Source organism: Myotis nattereri (assembly GCF_964212035.1).
Source record: "Myotis nattereri genome assembly, chromosome: 6".
NCBI lineage: Eukaryota > Metazoa > Chordata > Mammalia > Chiroptera > Vespertilionidae > Myotis > Myotis nattereri.
In genome coordinates, this window is record NC_138081.1 from 79,290,205 (window position 1) to 79,308,629 (window position 18,425).

General features: G+C 38.8%; 1 protein-coding gene across 1 annotated transcript in view; it reads right to left on the reverse strand.

Annotated features, from left to right (window-relative positions):
- Positions 1-18,425, reverse strand: part of ENPP3 (ectonucleotide pyrophosphatase/phosphodiesterase 3) — an 85,623-nt gene that overhangs the window by 33,124 nt on the left and 34,074 nt on the right. The window contains exons 10-15 of the mRNA XM_081094050.1: positions 18,199-18,264; positions 17,565-17,637; positions 13,937-14,045; positions 12,199-12,327; positions 11,799-11,830; positions 6,064-6,191 (exon numbers count right to left, since the gene is read on the reverse strand). Of these exons, the coding sequence (XP_080950176.1) occupies positions 6,064-6,191; positions 11,799-11,830; positions 12,199-12,327; positions 13,937-14,045; positions 17,565-17,637; positions 18,199-18,264 (537 nt within the window). The remainder of the gene's footprint in view (positions 1-6,063; positions 6,192-11,798; positions 11,831-12,198; positions 12,328-13,936; positions 14,046-17,564; positions 17,638-18,198; positions 18,265-18,425) is intronic.

An 18,425-nucleotide genomic window follows, 5' to 3' on the forward strand; every position in this document is an offset into this window, starting at 1 on the left:
GATTCTGGTCAAGGGCACATGCCCGGATTGCAGGCTCAGTCCCCAGTGGGGGGCGTGCAGGAGGCAGCTGGTCAGTGGTTCTCTCACATCATTGATGTTTCTGTATTTTTCTCCTTCTCCCTTTCTCTCTGAAATCAATAAAAATATATTTAAAAAAAGGATTTCTCTCATTTGCTTTCCCACTCCTCACCTCCCATTCCCCAGACTAACACACACACACACACACACACACAATGTTTTTGTTTGGTTTTAAATTGTAGGATCAGCTGAGAGCAGGACTTTAATTTGTAACTTTAAAAAAATAAACTTTTAAAAAGTCATAAGTAACTCACTCAGCTTAAATAAAAATAAATCATAAGATAAAAAAATAAATCACAACACTGAGCAGGCCACACTCAATTTTACCCAATAGAGAAAAGAAAGACGTTAACTAATACCCGGAATGGGGAGGCAAGAGGAGTCTTATTTATAAGACGTTTAAATTTGATTACCCTAAAGTGCCATATCATGTCCTTAACTTAGTTAATTCCAATAAAATTGTTGGTCTAAGGCAGTGGTTCTCAACCTTCTGGCCCTTTAAATACAGTTCCTCATGTTGTGACCCAACCATAAAATTATTTTCGTTGCTACTTCACAACTGTAATGTTGCTACTGTTATGAATCGTAATGTAAATATCTGATATGCAGGATGGTCTTAGGCTACCTCTGTGAAAGGGTCGTTCGACTGCCAAAGCGGCCGCGACCCACAGGCTGAGAACCGCTGGTGTAAGGTAAAAGCTGTTTAAAAACTATTTTTATCCTTATTGCATAAATATTTGGCCCCCAAAAATTACTGACTAGTAATAATTAAGGTTTTAATTCTCTGTGGGAAGCTAGACTATTCATTAGTGAAAGAAAAGGTCTTTTGAACCAAGTCATTGGTAAAATTTTCTAAAAGTGATCCTTTACTTAGCTATTTTCAGAAAAATCTGTATAGAGTAATCTTAATATTACTCTTAACCCAACTCAATTAGAAAACTTTAGTAAGTATTGCAAATCTTTATTCAGAACCAAAAGATAAAAAATATTGTTTGAGCTGAGTCAGCATGACTCAGTGGTTGAGCATTGTCCTATGGACACGGTTCGATTCCCAGTCAGGGCACATGCCCAGGTTGTGGGCTCGATCCCCATGTGGGACGTGCAGGAGGCAGCCAATCAATGATTATCTCCCATCATTGATGTTTCTATCTCTCTCTCCCTCTCCCTTCCTCTCTGAAATCTATAAAAATATATATATATTTTTAAAAAAATATTGCTTTAAAAAGCCCCATTTCCTATTGCAAGTGAAAACTTTAAAAACTTGTTCATCTAACTATTCTGCTTATTTTTCCAACCATTAATTTGGCTCTGGAAATGACATCTGGGAAAATGGAAGCTGTCATTTGGAAAAGATGAGTTGATTTTATGTGTCATAATTTAGCTCAACTTCCAAGTACTATCTAAAATCTTTTGGAACAAATTCTTTTTAATTTTCTTCATGTCTAATTAATAAAGTCGAGATCAAGGCCAAGTCTCCACCACAGCTGGGTAATGACACAAATAGGAAACGAGCAAGACTTCTTTCACGGTACCCAGTTGCCAAGTCCTATCTCTCCCCATAGTATCTTGCACATTTTCCCTTTCACTTCTGCTGACACCCTGCTAAGCTAGATCCCTCATTAACTCTCATCTGAACAAATTTCCTAATTGGTTGTGTGACTCAGAATCTTCCTATAAACACACACACACACACACACACACACACACACCTAATCCTATTTAACGCTATTTATCACTGCTGCAAATGGATTGTGTTTTAATGAATACAAATGTGGGACAGGCCCAAACCGGTTTGGCTTAGTGGATAGAGCATCGGCCTGCGGACTCAAGGGTCCTGGGTTCGATTCCGGTCAAGGGCGTGTACTTGGGTTGCGGGCACATCCCCGTGGGAGATGTGCAGGAGGCAGCTGATCGATGTTTCTCTCTCATCGATGTTTCTAACTCTCTATTTCTGTCCCTTCCTCTCTGTAAAAAAATCAATAAAATACATTTTAAAAAAATGTGGGACAGAATATGATGAACTAGTACTACCTAGTAAGTTAGGAGTTCACTAAAATTACTTTTCTGATAATGAGTTACCATTGTTGCCCCACTGCCCCACAGCCTGTCTTGGGGCTGTGATACACTGAAGCATGGATCCCTACACCTCTTCCCAACTGGTCTCCCTACCACTCACTTGACCATTCTCCTCCATAGGTTGCTGCCGTGAGCTTTCTGAAATGTAAGTCCCACAATATTCACCTCCAGTCACCTGGTATTTACCAGTGGTCTCTTTCTTCCGGGTCAAAGTCGCACTCCTCAGTCATGTCAGATAAGGTCCTTCATGCAGAAGGCAGCTTCATTCCACCCAGTGCCCTAGCGACACAGGACTACTTGCAATCGCTGAAGTCTAGTTCTTTCTGCCATTTCTTGCCCCCTGGGCTGCTGCTGAGCATTTAGAGAAAGAAGCACCTCTGAGAAGACAAGGCCTGGCAGTGCTCAGAGCTTGGCAAGCAGATAGATGCCTTCCAGCAAAGGGAAATATTTCTTTCCTCCTCCAGCTCCAGCCCATGTCAGGGCTTGGTGAGCTGCTTGCACCCATCTTCTTGGCTGAGTGCCTCTTGCAATGCACAGACTGCACCACTGCACAGGGCGGAACCGCTGTGTGTGGCAACATTCAGACTAACTCACTCCAAGTCTTCAAAACACAGAGCAGGAATCACGCTTCCAGGAAGCATTCTCTGGCTCTCTCTGGCCACACCAGTGCCATGGGCTTCATCCTAGTGCAGCAGTTGTTACACCTGATTACAGCTGTGGTCGCCCTCTCCACCTGGGCTAAGACCTTTAGTGTGGGAACTGTGTCCTATTTCCATTTCTTAGAAAGGTACCTGGGACAGATTGTGGGAAGTTGCCTATTGTCTTCTCTAGCAGAGAGGTGTGGACAAGGAGCCCGGAATGCTGGTGAACCTTGAAGCCCTGGCAAAGGTCAGGGCTATGCACCCACTGTTTAGTTGAGACAATGGTAGCTGAAGCAACTTCCCCACCAGATAGTCATGCAAATCCTTACTGATAAGATAGTCTGTCTGTTACCGGAACATGCCTGCCTAAGGACTATGGGTGTATCCCAAACTCAATAAAATGATAACAAGGCCTGAACACAAGCGGAGTCCATCCTCCTGGGATGGGCTCTCACCTGGCCCCCCAATTTCCAAATTATTGTTTCTTGTCTTGTCTCTTTCATTTGTGTGCGGCCCCTCTTCCAGATCCTGAACCCTGAACCACGCGGGACATGGGGAAACATATATATACATCTACACAACAGATTTGTCAGCTTCTAGTAAATATAAGGCTTATTTCCAACAAATATTCCCAACAAACAGTTATTCATGTTTCTCTGGAAGGGTACTTTCACAATACTTCAACTACAGTTTCAAATAATTGGGTTTTCCCAAATTAATAAAACATAACACATGTAGGGTAAAATAAGTATGATGATGAGAAGGAGGAGGATGATGAATGAAATAGATTACACTGAAATGATGAGATTTGCAATAATTTTGAAATGGGAGTCTAATCTAGTTACCAAATTTTGAACACTGTAACTAAAGATGCTTACTTTAACTTAGAAAACCCGTAGTCTGAGACTCAGGTGTTAAGCATTGGAAACAGACTGACCCCCAGGACTTCTTCAGACAAGACTCCCGGGTTGTTCTGGTTTGGGCTGCACTCAGCATTTTTTATAATCTAAGTTGGTTTAATTGGTGTACTAATAGCAAGAGGATAATAAAACCAGGCTCATTTTGGGTTACAGGTGAGAAACACGAAGTCGTGGGATACTAATTTGTCCAAGTTCTCACAAGAAGCTAGGTGCAGAGCCTGGTCTTGAACTCTCCTGCTGCAGTTTTTATTTTACATCACGCTGCTAGCTATTAAATGGACAAAGCTCAGCCCTAACTGGTTTGGCTCAGTGGATAGAGCGTCGGCCTGCGGACTGAAGAGCCTCAGGTTCGATTCCAGGCAAGGGCATGTACCTTGGTTGCAGGCACATCCCCAGTAGTGGGTGTGCAGGAGGCAGCTGATCAATGTTTCTCTCTCATCGATGTTTCTAACCCTCTATCCCTCTCCCTTCCTCTCTGTAAAAAAATGAGTATTTTTTAAAAAATAAAATAAATGGACAAAACTCATCATTTGAGACTGGGTATTCATGCATGAAACCCAGAAGTATTCTGGTGGCTGGACTCTCCTTCTATAACCCATAGGTCATGCTGTGGGATGGATGGGCCCTTTCTCATTTGGTCTCCTAACTCTTTGATCTCATACTCCTAACCAGGGGTCCTCAAACTTTTTAAACAGGGGGCCAGTTCACTGTCCCTCAGACCGTTGGAGGGCCGGACTATAGTTTTAAAAAAAAACTATGAACAAATTCCTATGCACACAGCGGTGGCAAAAACACCCGGCGGGCCAGATAAATGTTTTTGGCGGGCCGCATGTGGCCCGCGGGCCGTAGTTTGGGGACCCCTGCTCCTAACGATAACAATTTGGAGAACTTACCCACATTTGGACATGTATTTATTTATATAGAACATACATACACTACTAGTAATCCTATATATTTAATATTAGTAAAGCTTAGCTTTGTTCACATATGTTATCCTTCTTTTAGACTCTAAAATTTAGAGAATGCTGTTCTGAGCCGCGGTATAGCCCACTGAGGCACACAAAGGTTAAGATAGTCTAACATCAAGAAGAGCCTGGTGCCATCTAGTGACCAGGTGTGAAACTGCACTCTCTGGCCTAGCAATGAACCTGCTTGGTTTTCTAGAACCTTATAAAATAGAGTAGGCTGTCCGGCTGGCATGGCTCAGTGGTTGAACGTCCACCGGTGAACCAGGAAGTCACGGTTCAATTCCCAGTCAGGGCGCATGCCTGGGTTGCGGGCTCGGTCCCCAGTAGGGGGCATGCAGGAGGCAGCCGATCAATGATTCTCTCTCATCATTGATGTTTCTCTCTTTCTCTTCCTCTCCCTTCCTCTCTGAAGTCAATAAAAATGTATTTTAAAAAATTAGGCTAGGCCAAATCTCCAGTTCTTCGTCCTGCACACAGTTATATTAGAACCCAACTCCCTCCTCTCCCTTCCTCTCCTCTTTCTTTGTTAAACATCTTTCAGCCACAGTATTCTCACTGTCCCCTGCATGTCCCCTGGCTTTATGTAGCATACAACAAATAAGATAGTCCAGAACACATAATATGACCCCGATTCTCTTTATATCCACTTACACACCTGGCAAAAAAATGCTAGAATAAAATTTTTAAGTAGGAAACATTAAACTACCAGAAAGTGTGTATCTTTTGTTTACTGGCTGATGATCAGTCTTCTCCATTTGACAAAGAGAGCGGGAATCATTTCTGTATCTCAAATGCCCAGAACAGGGTCTGGCACAAGCAAGTGTCAGTAACATCTTGTTAAATCAATGAATCGGTTATTTGGGAATGCAATGATTTTTATTTTCTGTAAACACACATATTTTGCAAAGGCTCAATGATCAACATGAATTACAATGATAACTAGAAAAAGAAATGCAACAGCCAATCATTGGCTTGCCTTTACAGCCATAAACATGTTCTTTTACAAAAACCACAAAGATGACAAATATCTTAAAAAGCCAGCCTGGAAGACAACTGATATCTTTATATCTGCTGCCTAAAGTAGACCATGATTGCGGGGGTGGGGGGTAGAATGTATTGGTACTGACAATCTCTGGAACACTCAATGAACCATCTCAGCCTCCTTTCTCATTCTCATCTATATCATGAAGATTAGGAAGCTAAAATCAGCAACCTAATAACACTCACTTCAAATACAGAAGTTCTGGGTAGCATATAAAAAGGTCAAGAAAATGTCATGCTCAAAAAAAATGTATGTGATCACAATAACAGGGTAAGGTCAAGTAACTTCATAATGAAAGATAGTTGTTAAAAGTATTATAAGTGAAGGGACACACAAACCTCGCAGCCAGCCACTGGCGATCCATCAAAAGATGAGCTTTGTCAATTCTGACATTGTTGGCAAAGTGTAGTCGTTTTGGCAAGTTGGGAGTCAAATAAGGTTTGAAATGCTGATCAGGTTTTCGGCACTGAAAAACAGATAAAAAAAATTTTAATTTTGTTTTTCTATGCCAGTTTATATTCAAAACCACTTTGTATTGGTTTCAGGCATACAGCATAGTGGTTAGACTATCATCTACTTTACAAAGTGATTTTCCCCTACCCTCCGATATCTCAAGTACCTACCTGGCACCATACATGTTATTGAAATATTATTGACTATATTCCCTATGCTGTACTTCACATCCCCACGACTATTTTGTAACTACCAATTCGTAATTCTTAATCCCTTCGCCTTTTTTCACTCAGCCCCCAAACCCCCTGCTATCTGGCAATCATCAGTCTGTTCTCTGTATCTATGAGTCTATTTCTATTTTTGTTCGTGTATTTATTTTTTTCTTTAGATCCCACATATAAGTGAAATCATGTGGTGTTTGTCTGCCTCTAACTGACTTATTTCGCTTAGTGTAATACTCCCTAGTGCCAACCATGTTGTGCAAATGGTAAGATTTCACTCCTTTTTATGGTGGAGTAACATTCCATTATGTAGGGTGTCCCAAAAAAATGTATACAAACTTTTTTCTAATAGTTGAATTGATGTTTCTTTCTTTTCAGATTTAATCTATTGGAATTAATAATTATTCAAAGTGAGTATACATTTGTTGGGCTGCCGCCTTTTTGTCCATTATATTACACCACCTTTTTCTTCGTTCATCTATTGATGGGCACTTGGGTTGCTTCCAAGTCTTCTTCAGGGTCTTATCTGAAGAAGTCCTGGGTTCAGTCCATTGTAAATAATGCTGCAATGAACATAGGGTGCATATATTCTCCCATTTTAGTGTTTTGGGTGGAATTGCTGGGTCATAGGGCAGTTTCATTTTTAATTTTTGGGGGAACCTCCATACAGTTTTCCATAGTAGTTGCACCAATCCATTCCCATCAACAGTGCATGAGGGTTCCCTTTTCTCCACATCCTTGCCAACACTTCTTTGTTGCAGATAAATTATTTCTTCATGTCACATAAACTGTGAAAGCTAATTCAACAATTTCACTTCAACAATGTATTAAGCACTTTTTAAAAACAAGATTTGCTGACTAGTGTGGTTCAGTGGTTGAGCATCAACCCATGAATCAGGAGGTCACAGTTCAATTCCCGGTCAGGGCACATGCCGGTGTTTTGGGCTTGGTCCCCAATAGGGGGACATGCAGGAGGCAGCTGATCGATGATTCTCTCTCAGCATTAACGTTTCTCTCTCTCTCTTCCTCTCCCTTCTTCTCTCTGAAATCAATGACAACATATTTAAAAATACACAAGAAGAGTCAAGCTTAGCTAATACAATAGGAATATTAAAACTATTATCAATGTGGTCTCATTCCCTAATTATTATTTCTATTATTGCAACAATATTTAGATTACAATTAAAAATGTGATGTAAATTATATTGTTTGATATTCAAAGTTTTATATATATCTTTATCTTTACACACCATAAACTTCCCTTCCTTTTTTGAGATAAAATAAAAGTCTAGATTTACAATGGTATTTTTGAGCCTAAATTACATATGAAAAATATATACTACACTAGTAGAATAAGTAAAAATTTTAAAAATTACTTTAATTGCACCAAAAATCCCTTCACAATTGACTCATTTACACTTTAAATCGCCCACATTTGCTTACTTTTCAAATCAACTCAGTAGGTTTTGAGATCTAGTAGTCTCCCTATTTGCAAAATATTCTGAATTTCTCACAAATTAGAAAGTAATGTTGTTTCTTTAATTACTGCTGCGGTATCTAGCATATTTTAAAAGTATGTAAAAATCAAACTGGTATCTATGTAAAAAAAATGAGGTAATGAGAAATAGACTATGAAGGAACTTTTTCTCCCATATGACCTTTTTAAGAAGAAAAAAAATAATTCAGATAAAGAATATAGGTATGGGAACTCATACAACTTAACAAAAGAAAGGTAAACAACCCAATCAAAAAATGGGCAATGGACCTAAATAGATACTTTTCGAGAGAGGACATAGGAAGGCCAAGAGACATATGAAAACATGCTCAAAGTCGCTAATCATCTGAGAGATGCAAATCAAAATGACAAGGCTGTACCACCTCACACCTGTCAGAATGGTTATCATCAACAAATCAACAAATGACAAGTGCTGGCGAGGATTCAAAGATAAAGGAACCCTTGTGAGCTGCTGGTGGAAATGCAGACTGGTGCAGCCACTGTGGAGAACAGTATGGAGTTTCCTCAAAAAAGTAAAAATGGAACTCCCATTTGACCCAGTGATCCCACTTCTAGGAATATATCCCAAGAAAATAGAAACACCAATCAGAAAGAATATATGCACCCCTATGTTCATAGCAGCACAATTTACCATAGCTAAGATTTGGAAACAGCCTAAGTGCCCATCAGCAGATGAATGGATTATAAAACTGTGGTACATCTACACAATGGAATACTACGCTGTGGTATAAAAGAAGGAGTTCTTACCATTTGCAATAGCATGGATGGAACTGGAGAGCATTATGCTAAGTAAATAAGCCAGTCAGAGAAAGATAAATATCACATGATCTCACTCATTTGTGGAATATAATGAACAACATAAACTGATGAATAAAACCAGATCCAGAGACAGAGAAGCATCGATCAGACCGTCAAACCTCAGAGGGAAGGTAGGGGAGGGTGGGGGTAAAGGGGAGATCAACCAAAGGACTTATATGCACTCATATAAGCCTAACCAATGGACACAGACACCGGGGAGGGGGGCACTGGGGGAATAAGGACACATATGTAATACTTTAATCAATAAAAAAATAAAATAAAAAGAATTATAGGTATGGATGAAAAAGGAGTTCTACAGAAAGTCACCTCACAGGGTGATCTGATCATAAGGGGTGCTATAATAAATCATAAATTCCTAACTGGGTAGGTCATGATGGTAGTCACTCCCCAGGCATATAAATTCTTTAGCGAAAGGTGTTTCAAGCAAGCCCTGTCCATTGTTCTTGTGCATCTCGCTTAACACACCTTTCAAATAAACAAAACTACCCTCAAGAGAACACATAACCTTGTTAACTATCCTGTGATCCAATCTCTGCTTTGCTTTCTCCCACCTTTTTGCAATCATCCTTATTTCCCTCCTTAATTTCAAATCATAAAAGAAACTGTCAACCCTGCTATTCTCCGAGGCACTTGAGAGTTTGCTTTTTGGCAACTGTTGTCATTTTTGGATGTTTCTACACGTTTGGATGTTTCTTACGCAGGCATGAGGAAATGATTTTTTTCTACTTTCTTATATTCTCATTTATTTTAAGCCTTAATAATCTCATAAATATTTCAAGTCTGTGTCACTATTATCTCAAGCTCAAATTATATAATAAAAACAAGGCACTATGAACAACAACAACAAAAAACAATTTTAGAAGAAGTACAGAAAGTAGGAAAACAAAGTATGTTATAGAATGAAGGGGGGGAGAGAAAAAAATTATTGCACAGATGTTTCTGCCATTTTTTTTCTTGCTTACTTTGCTATCTTTTCTAGGTTTATTTTTCTGCTTTTCCATTTATTATTACTTCCTCCTCAGCCAGTATTTTTGTAACTTCCAGGCAAACATATGTTGGCAGCTGCTGAGTGTGCAGCTTCCTCAGTTACAAGGGACTAGAATGTGCTCATAAGGACCACAGATAATTTGACAAGTCACACTTTCCTAGCTGGGCGAGTATGTAGCCAGAGTAAATCCAGAGAAAATTTGAGGTACACTGCTAACCCATGAAGAAGTACATTATTACCTTTTGCACTTGAGAATTTCAGATGAAGACACTAGAGTTGGGATGAAATTTTGGTTATTTTATCCTAAGAAAAAAGTTGATACTGTTGTCTGTCATGCAGAATGTAGTGGAATTCACTGAGTTGCCAGTTTGTATTTGGTTATGTTTGTCCAATATAAACTCAATATAGGCCCTGAAACAGCAGTACTGGGAATATTGCACTATCACAAGAAATATTTTCCTGGAAATAATGGACTACTTTGTGTAATGGTGGTCCATTTTTTCAGGTCTAGTCCATATCTGTCACGCCATGTAATGGATTTCCAAAGCCTATGGCATCCAATCTCCTGTATCAGTGGGATTACTTGAATTTTTCCCTTCCTCATCTCACCAACAAAACTTTAGCTATACAGATCATGAGGTGAGGGATAAAAGGGAAAACAATATATGGATTTAGAGAATACAAACTCTCAACTGCTCATGCAATAATCAGCATGAACATGCTGCATGTATGCCCATCACCAGTAGGGGGTGAGAGAGCCTTGCATGCTTACTCAAGATCAGAATATTCGAAGGTGTCGGAGAAAAGGGGAGTGATTAACGTTCTAAAGCAGCGGTTCTCAACCTGTGGGTCGCGACCCCTTTGGCTGTCGAACGACCCTTTCACAGGGGTCGCCTAAGACCATCGGAAAGCACATATATAATTACATATTGGGTTTTTTTTAATATATTTTATTGATTTTTTACAGAGAAGAAGGGAGAGGGATAGAGAGGTAGAAACATCGATGAGACAGAAACATCGATCAGCTGCCTCCTGCACACTCCCCAGTGGGGATGTGCCCGCAACCAAGGTACATGCCCTTGACCGGAATCGAACCTGGGGCCCTTGAGTCCGCAGGCCGACGCTCTACCCACTGAGCCAAACCGGTTCGGCTGTTTTTGTGATTAATCACTATGCTTTAATTATGTTCAATTTGTAACAATGAAATTGGGGGTCACCACAACATGAGGAACTGTATTAAAGGGTCGCGGCATTAGGAAGGTTGAGAACCACTGCTCTAAAGGATTTCCGCTCTAGTGGTCATTCCTACTTCAAACTTGTAATGGGTCCCAGGTGATAGTAAGGTTATTCTTCACCTCGTGTATCCATAATCATTCACATTTCAACCTAACAGTTTGTACTCTAATTGCATATCACCTATACTTTAAAAATAATTAGCCCCACCCCAAGCAATGGTAAACTCATGAATATAGTAGTTGGAATACATGGATATAGTAGACATATATTTATTAATAGACTTTAAATACAGAACTACTAAAACTACCACACAAGACTATCTTCAGGGCTTTCCAAGTATCATGAACTCTACCTTGAAAAATTCAGATTGCTTTAATTTCTCTGGAATTTGCCCTGCTTATTTTCTTACAATCTGGGATGTGGGAACCAACAAAAAGCAGTTGCAATTGCACTTAAAAGGCAGAGATGATTTTTCTGACCAGTACAAAATGATCTGTAGGATTCTATGATTCACTATGTTCTGATATTAAGTCCCCCACAAAAAAATAAAATAAAATGTGGAAGGCAATGTTGCCTGAAGCTCACTAGCCTGGCCGCTTGGAATGAAACATCAGCCCATTCGGTGAAAGCTAGGAGTCAGTGCCATGTTACCCCAAACTAATTTCCTGTAGTGGTGTCAACTCCAAAAGGAAAACAACCAAAATAAAAGCAACTGATATGCATGTAAAGTAATGTTGACAGAAGTTTTGGACTCAGAAATATGGAATATAAATTTCCTAACACCCAGATTAAGGACATTACATTAACTTCAATATATGTGTTAGGAGACTGTATACTTACACTGAGGTTCCTAATAATTTCTTCAGAATCAACTGTTTCAAAAGAAAAAACATAATTCACATTACAATGGATTCTTAATAACTGCACAAAATGTGACCGACTCAGATGAATTTGACACAAACATTTATTAATGACTATGATTTGGTAAAAGTAAATAAAAAATTACTTCAAGAAAATAATTATTTTAGCATCTAAGAATGGAGTAGATATATTATTGTAACCTAAAAATATTGGGTATTACCACAGTCTTTATAGACTGAACAAATTTCTCATTTGCTTCTCTGTGGTCTTCCCAAGAAGTCAGAAGAGCGGGCCTGGTAATCCCTACATCCTCAGAATAGGGGGCTAAGATTACTCAGTTTTACTCCCCCCCGCCCCCCATAGGCATCTTTATACTTACAGCTGTAGAAGTCGTTAGGTATATTACGAGTTCTGATGCGGGGAGAAGGCCCTTGATACATGTAGAAGTTTACTTGGGAAAAGTAATCCGTCATATATTCCACCTGGTCACAGTAAGTCTGAGCCATTCCTGAAATTAAATATATATATATATTGATCCTGTCAAGTAGGAGACATTTTATGTTAAAGATCTCAAACCAAGTTTTACTGAGAACCTCTACAGATTACCCTATTACTGTACTCTAAATGGCAGACCCTGAGCCCTAGCCAATTTGGCTCAGTGGATAGAGTGTTGTCCTGCAGACTGAAGGGTCCCAGGTTTGATTCTGGTCAAAGGCACATGCCCCAGTTGCAAGCTCGATCCCCAGTAGGGGGCATGTAGGAGGCAGCCGATCAATGATTCTCTCATCATTGATGTTTCTACCTCTCTCTCCCTCTCCCTTTCTCTCTGAAATCAATAAAAATATATATTTTTTAAAAAATAAATGGCAGACTCTGAATGTCCTGGCAGATGAAGAGAAGGGTTTATAAGAGGAGACTGCACAGGAACTATAAATAGATCATTTGTTTGATGTGGATCAATTAAAGTAATTTCAAAGAAAATCCTCTGTAGGAATCGAATTAGATTTTACAATATCTGACTTGTCCCTGAGGTAACATGATATATTTTAAAATAAAAAAGTAACATGCATTTTTAAAAAACAATACATGAAGAGAATAAGGGCTAGAGAATGTTCACGTTTCATAAGTGTATTATTTAAATTTATATAAGTAGCATGTCCTCTAAAAACAATTTGGTAGTTAAACCATTGCATCTGAAGATTCTTCCAACTACATCTAAATTTTTTAAATATTTTATTCTTTACATTTATTTTTATCTAATTTTATTAGACTATCTCCTTTAATTTTAAAATAATAGGCCAAAGTGTTAGGGCATCTTTTTAGAGAATTTAAAAATAAATTACTACTATGTTTCATATGATCTTAATGTTCTAAAAGATAAACAAAAGTTCTGCAGACGTGCTCCTTTTCCTGCCTCGCCCATCCTGGCTCCTTCATGGCCTTTGGAGGACACACTGAGTACCCTCCTAGAGAAGACGGCGCTGACCAGCCCAGTTGAAAAAGGTCCATTTCTGCCGTCTGTACTTTCACGTACACCATCTCTAATACAGTACTCAGCATTAAGTAAGCACTTGAAAAGCATCTGTTAAATGGCCGAGTACTTTACAATTGGGTGAGTGGCAGAGGGTGTGGCAGCTGTTCCTTGTCATTTAACACTCAGGTTCACCGAAGTGAAGAGTGGGCCTCAAGTAGACAAATATGAAGGGACAAGGACTTTATAGAATTGTATTTACGTAACTAAAAAAAGAAAACAAACAAAAACCCACAGGGCAAGGTAAAACTAGCCAACATAGGCAATCTATTTGGACAAATCACCCACCAATAAGAAGCCCCCCCAAAAAACACTTTTTTAATGAATGAATAACAATCTAACCACATCCATTAAGTACTACTAACTCCATTTTTACCAAAAAAAATAAGTGTATGAACGGATTTTCACAAGAATGTTAGAATAATTAAACTAGAAGTTTAAACTTTCAGTCCTCTATTCATCGAAGCCTATCTAAAACCCATTCTTGGCTTATTCAACAGTTTCCAGGTCTTAGACAATTTAAAATATCACTACTCTTTTTGTAAGATATAATCAATGATAAACATAATATTTTTAAAAAGCATACCATGGTCAGCCAAAAGGATTATATTGACACAATTGTCTAAGTTCCGCTGTTTTAGACCTTCCATCAACATTCCAAAAGCGTTATCTACTAACTGTAAGGCTTTAATTACCTAAGGGGCGGGAAAAAAGAAATTTAGATTATCTTCATGAATTAAGGTTTAACAAACCAAATCATTATCTAATCACGTGAAAACTAAACACATTTTCTTCTCTGAAATTGCTGGTATTTTAAATAGGACATCAGAGACCAGTGCCTGGTTTACCACGTTTACCAAATATCAATTCCCTAAGTTTCTATAGACAAAAATGTAAACTGTGTTCCTACAAAGGAAGATAAACTACTGTCCAGTAAACATCTGAGAAAAATGTTCAGCCTCAACAACCATGACTCAACTGCAGACGTTTTGATGACAGTGCCCAGTACTGGGGAGTGGAAACGTCTATGGGAACCTAAATGAGTACACACATTCTGGAAGATCTTGTAACAATAAGACCATGTGTAATCAGAAAGGTAAAAGGGGGCATGTCCTGTAACTTAATAACTCCACGTCTGGGCACTTGTCCTAAATAATCATTTAGAGTAGAAATAGAGATTTACACACAAAGATAGTCATCACATTACTTATTTAAATACAAAAATAAATAAATTATACCACAGCTTTAAGAATACATACTCGGCAGCCATTACAAAATAATTTTAAAGCACAATGGCCTAGGAAAATCTTGCACTACAATGTCAAACATAGAAAATTCAAACCAAATTGTACACATACACACTAATACATATTGCATAATCCTGATTTTATTTTTAAATATATATAGTTAGCATTTCTTAGTAAGCACACACACAAACAGAAAATTAAAAAGAAATATATCAAGGTATTATTAACAGTGGTTGTTTCTGAATAGTGAATTGGACTATTTTATTGCCCATATTCTTTTGTGTTTTTAAATTTTTCTACACTTTATCAATATAGCACATTGAAATGACAAGTTTTAAATGAATAACTTTCTATCTTTTTTTTTTTTTTTTTTCAGTGAATAAGCAAGTGTAATAGCCATGGATGGGGGGAGAGGGAATGTTTAATCTCTCTTGGTACTATTATAACAATGATTGCCTTTTTTTTTCTTTTTTAAGAAAGAATTCTACTAGCCAATTTCTATTAAGAGCTTTAGTGCATTATCTCATGAAATCCTCATAGCAAACATTCATGGCTGGTATTACTGGAACTTCTAGTTGTAGAGACCAGGAAATCAGAGGCTTAAAGAAGTTAATAACATGCTCATGGCCCTACCTTTAATAAGAGACAGAGAAGCACTTGAACTCAAACCATCCTTATCTACTGCTAAATCCATCAACTCGAGATGTTTTCCTGACCCTCATTCTTAGGGTGACCTTACACTCTGGTTTGCCAGTGAGAGTCAGTTTCTACCTACTGTCATGGCATAATTATGTCCCCTTTCACAGTCACCCTACTCACTCCTCCCTACTACACAAAGAGCCCGTCCAACCCATCCTCTCCCAGCACCAGGCATTCTGCTACTGTTAAACTCTCCAAGGTTTTGAAATCATCTGTGCATATGACCACCTCCGGAGTGGTGTGTGCTCCTGCAGGGAAGGGACTGTGCAACCTAGCTCATCACAGGCTTCTAAGGAAGCAGAGTCTTTGTAAAGTACACGTGCCATAGATGGCACATTTTACCGACCAGGAAGTGACCGGATGCCAGCCCCAACTCTAGCCCAGACAAAGGGGTTAGCTGCTGTTACTATTCTTACCATTATTGTATTTGTCTAGCCATCTGTCCTTTTGTCTGTCTGTCCATTTGCTTATCCTATGTGATTCTCTGGTGTGCACAGCTCCACCCTTGATCAGGTTGTTTGTGAACTTTTTTCCTGTTGTTATTCAGAGGAGAACTTTCTAACCAGCCCCAGCCCTCACCCTCCCCAACTAGTTTAGAAGCTCCTCAAATTCCTCTCAGGGCACCCTGATCTTTTCCTTTGCAGTATTTTTCATAATTATATACTTAAGACGTATTTGAGTGCTAAACTAAAGCATTGATTAAAAATAAGATATGGCCGAAACCGGTTTGGCTCAGTGGATAGAGCGTCAGCCTGCAGACTGAAAGATCCCAGGTTCGATTCCGGTCAAGGGCATGTACCTTGGTTGCGGGCACATCCCCCGTGGGAGATGTGCAGGAGGCAGCTGATCGATGTTTCTCTCTCTCATCGATGTTTCTAACTCTCTATCTCTCTCCCTTCCTCTCTGTAAAAAATCAATAAAATATATTAAAAAAATAAAATAAAAAATAAAAATAAGATATGGTGCCTTTTATTGTCAATTCTGGGGGTCAGAGAAATGTAGATTATAGCATACTCTCTCAAGGGATTAAGCATATCAAAAATGAATAACAATTCAACTAGAAAAAGAGAAATGGTGAATATGCTTTAGATAGTTACTGAGCCTTCACTGTAACAATCACCTGATTAAGTGTTTAATTCTGTGCCACAGTTTCGAGTGGAACAGAGTTTCGAGTGGGATACCATTGTAGCATAGAATTAAACACTTAATCAGGTTATGAAGCAACTGAAGGGTTAAAGTGGTAAGAATGGGCTGGGTCTTCTATTAGAACTCATTTTGGTTTAATGGGAAGAAAGAGAAAAGGCATTTCTGATAAATAGTAGTCATGCTGCCAGAATAAATATGCTTGCGTTCCAATGGAGAACGATTCAGGATAATTGTTACATGAGTTTCCATGGGGTGGGGAAATGCCTTTTCATCTTTATATCAGTGGATTTTAGAAAAGACATAACTTTTTTTTTTAAGTAACATTGAAGACTTAGATTTCTGTTGTCAGAGCATAACAGAATGGTTAGATAATGAAAAAACTAATGTTAAGAAGTCTACTTTAGTTATAATGGAAATCCAGGAGGGGAATAATTCTGCCTGAGACAATAGCATATTAAATCCAATTAAAAGGAGCTTATAAAGGGAGCTGGGCAAGAATAGGCAGCTGGGTATCCCACATGGACTTGCAGGTGACTTAGCTTGAAATGGGTCACAGCAACATTAGATGGGCAGCCCTAGCTGGTTTGGCTCAGTGGATAGAGCGTCAGCCTGCAGACTGAAGGATCTGGGTTCAATTCCAGTCAAGAGCACATGCCCAGGTTGTGAGCTTGATCCCCAGTGAGGAGGCATGCAGGAGGCAGCGGATCAATGTTTCTCTCCCATCATGGATGTTTCTATTTCTCTCTCCCTCTCCCCTCCTTTCTGAAATCAATAAAAATATATTCAAAAAATAAAAATCATATTAGATTGGCACATGCAATATCTAGCCTTGATGTTTTCATTATATGAAATAACAGTGCTACATCTAAGCATTCAATAAGTGTTTACTAAATGAGCCAAAATGTGGTTAATAAGATAGATATCCTTTCTAGACATTTAACTATTGTATGTTTAATAAGGCAGATAGCCTTTTCAGACTTTTAACTATTTTTATCTCCACATGTACATACATCAAATACCTTTATTTGCTTTGACTGGGAATTAAAGAATACCATTTTATTTTGTAGGTTAGGGCTAGATGATATGACATTTATATGTTGTATTTTTTAAAAAAAAACTTACTCCACCACTGACTGGTCCAAAACTATGTCCTGCAGAATCAGGCTGTTCCACGTATAGTGTATAAAAACTGGGTCTAAGGGTAAAATTGAAACAGAGGAAGACATTATTGACTTGGAATAAACTTATAGGTTGGATCTGGGAAGGTGGTAAATCTAGAACTTTGTGGCAGTTTTCTTCTCTTTTTCTCTGGCCTCTTTCCATTCCTCCAGGTCCAGAGGTCCACCTCAGCAGGGAGACTCTCCAAATAGGAATGAAATAAGACCTTCTAGATGCAAGCATGGGTCTGACTTAGTAACAAAATCTGCCTTGTTCTTTCTATTAAGAGTTGTCTTGTGCCTGTGGGCTGAAGGGTCCTGGGTTTGATTCTGGTCAAGGGCACATGCCCAGGTTGCAGGTTCAATCCCCAGAAGATGTGCAGGAGGCAGCCGGTCAATGATTCTCTCTCATCATTGATGTTTCTCTCTCTTTCTCTCTCCCGTCCTCTCTGAAATCAATAAAAATATATTTTTTTAAAAAGGAAAAAAAGTGCCAATTAAGAAAAATGTCTTTTTCAAAAGTGGCCATTTAAAGTAAAGAGATAATTTCATTTTATACCCACAAGTATCCCGTTGTGCCAGCACGTCCCTGATGTTACCTTTCAGCTTTGGGCAGGTCCAGCCATTTTAACAATGTAGAGATCCTCTGTTCATATGGGACACTACTGCAAAGTAGAGTAAATAATTGTTTTTAAGTAAGCAAATCAAGAATAATCCCATTAGATTCTTACTCAGAAAGGCAGGTTGATATTTTTTGGATATCCATTTGTGTCCAAATATGATCAAAATACTGAAAGGGGTTCAGTATTACTTAAAGGGATTCCTG